Source organism: Salvelinus sp. IW2-2015, linkage group LG37, assembly GCF_002910315.2.
Source record: "Salvelinus sp. IW2-2015 linkage group LG37, ASM291031v2, whole genome shotgun sequence".
Lineage (NCBI taxonomy): Eukaryota > Metazoa > Chordata > Actinopteri > Salmoniformes > Salmonidae > Salvelinus > Salvelinus sp. IW2-2015.
In genome coordinates, this window is record NC_036876.1 from 5,854,310 (window position 1) to 5,857,076 (window position 2,767).

Here is a 2,767-nt window from a genome sequence, read left to right on the forward strand (position 1 = left end):
CCTATCCTTAGCCCTGGTCGTGGTACATTTCACCTCCCCTCCACCCTAGAGATACTATAGTCCTGTTTATTCTCTGAAACCTTTGGTCATGGATGTCTGTTTCCCCTCTATTATTCAGACACACAGCTCCACTCTGATGTATTTGTAGTCTGCAATGGGAACCTTATTTTGGCAGTCGCAGGGTTAGTGGGGACAGGTGATTTACGACACCGGGGGCCTCAGGGGAGGGCAAGGGTTCCGCGTTTCTTTGTTTCTAAGCACGGTCTGGATGTTGTTATGGCAGGCACACACACACGCCATGTAGTGGGCTTCCCGGAACGTTCTGAGACTGTCGGAATGCGTGGTGGGAATGGGAGAGAGTGAGAAGGGATCGGTAGGCCGGGGTAGGTGGGATTAGGGATCAAAAGGCACGGGAGGGGGGAGAGGTAACATTAGCCTACCCTGCCCAGGTGGTGCGGCACTGGGGTCTGAAAGGAGACCCCCAGCTGGGGTGGTTGCGGTTGTGGTGGTGGTGTGTGTATGAGTGTGTGTCTGTGTGTGTATGAGTGTGTGTGTGAACTCCGTCTAGTTGGGTTTGAACCGTAACTGATGGGATTTCAAGCCAGGGAGGTGACCCCCAACCTTTTTACAACATCTGCGCTGTGTGACACACACACACCAATCCCCCCCYGCCCCAAATCTACTGTCTCCTTACACCCTCCCATGTGCACCCGCTGTTCGATTCTCTACCTCCTAGGACTTAGTACCTCATCGAAAGTAAAGGACAAGTTGATCAGCCCAAAGCTTTACAAATAAATATATTTATTTATCTTTACAATGTCTGTAGATTACATGTCCCCTCTCTCTCTTTTTCCTGAGTCTCTGTTGGCCAACAGTGATGTTTCCAGGAGTTTAGGGTTCATATGTTGGTGGTCTCATCTTCCTCAGTGGTCTCTGTGTCATGTGATATGCATGTCTGGGCTTCAGGCAGGTTGTCACACTGCAGATAGAAATACACAACCTGGACCTGTACACACACACACACACACACACACACACACACACACACACACACACACACACACACACACACACACACACACACANAGAAAGACTGATACACACATTACACACACTACTACGCCAGAGAAACATGTTTAAAACAACTACTCATGGTCCGTCAAATACTTGGAAAAAGCCTCCTTCCTTACTACCTTGAAGTAATCACTGATTTGACATCAGTGACTTTTTAAAGTACAAATGGTGTACATTTTTGTAGCAGTTGATACATTTTTCATAAGAGAAAATCAAGTCTGAAATTACAAACTTCAGAACCCTTTTCAAACCTTAAATACACGATACGATTTAAATGTCCTGCACCAACATGTGAAGGCCTGTATCTTTCCTGTATGCTACTGTAAAAGCAATCGACTATAATARTAGCATAAGCCTGATGAAGTAACCATGACCAACCTGCACTTCCACCTCCTGAGAGATGTCCACTGTCGGGCTGCACTGTCCCAGAAYAGCCACAGGGGGGCGCAGTAGACTGGGACCAAACACAGTGGCCAGGTTCATCAGAGGCATCTTGTTCACATTCTGTCTGTCTGACACTCTGGAGAACAAAGGAGAGTATGATGTCATTAGCAAAAACACGCATGAGAGAATGACGTCATTGGAAAAAATACACATGAAAAATATAATGGGAAGCAATGGGAAATGAGCCTTATATATATATGCCTAGTTAAATAAAGGTTAAATAAAAACACAAAATGTATATGGGTGAGAAGTACTTTGTTATAAAAGTGTCTGCTAAATGACTCAATGTTAATAGTAATAGAAATAAGTTAATATAGTAGCATGTTATTAGTAACATATAAGTAGTGTATTAGAGGTGTTGAGAGACCGTTTGAGGTGGTGGAGGAGGAACAGGAAGGTGTTTTGGTTGACGGAGGGACAGGACTGGAGCAGAGACAACATGGTCACACTCCTGGAGCTCAGGTCTGGAATRTCTGTTAGAGAGACACAACACAGACATGGACGGAGAAGAGGGAGTGTGTGTGTGTGTCTGCATGTGTGTGTATGTGTGCGTGCGTACATGCGTTTGTGTGTGTATGTGACCTACCCAACGCCTTGGTGAAGCTCTGGAACAGTTCTGTTGGTATGAGAGGTTCAGGGAGTTCTCTGAAGTAGAGCTTCAGTATACCTGAGACAGCATTCACATCTACACACCTCAACCTGGACACTGCCTCACGCAGACCTGAGAGAGAGAGGAGAGGAGACCAGAGAAGAGAAAGAACCGGGTGCCCGAACGACGAGAAGAGAATACGAGAGTGTGAGGATGAGTAACGACGAGACAACGGGAAAGAAGAAGAGAGAAGAGAGAGATAGAAGCAGAGAGAGAGAGATATGATATAGACAGAGAAACGAGACGAGAGAGATCCAGAGACGAGAGAAGAGAAGAGAGAGAAGAGAGAGAGAAAGAGAGAGAAGAAGAGAGAGAGAGAGAGAGAGAGAAGAGAGAGAGAGAGACGAGAGAGAGAGAGAGAAGAGAGAGAGCTAAGAAGAGAGGAGAAGAAGAGGAGAGTCGAGAAGTCGAGAGACGGCAGGAGAGAGAGAGACGAGGAGAGCGAGAGGATAGAGAGAGAAGAGAAGAGAAGGAGAGAAGAGAGAGAAGAGAGAGATACGAAGCAGAAGAATGGAAATAGAGAAGGTGGAGATATATATTATATATATATATGACAGAGAAAAAAGAGAGAGAGAACGGAGGAGAAATGATATAGAAAAT

At 45.7% G+C, this 2,767-nt stretch overlaps 1 protein-coding gene across 1 annotated transcript in view; it reads right to left on the reverse strand.

Moving 5' to 3' along the window:
• Positions 1-779: 779 nt before the first annotated feature.
• The window catches only part of LOC111960082 (active breakpoint cluster region-related protein-like), a 14,624-nt gene continuing 12,636 nt past the window's right edge, over positions 780-2,767 (reverse strand). The window contains exons 8-11 of the mRNA XM_023981986.2: positions 2,105-2,239; positions 1,886-1,991; positions 1,453-1,594; positions 780-1,006 (exon numbers count right to left, since the gene is read on the reverse strand). Of these exons, the coding sequence (XP_023837754.1) occupies positions 899-1,006; positions 1,453-1,594; positions 1,886-1,991; positions 2,105-2,239 (491 nt within the window). The 3' untranslated portion in view covers positions 780-898. The remainder of the gene's footprint in view (positions 1,007-1,452; positions 1,595-1,885; positions 1,992-2,104; positions 2,240-2,767) is intronic.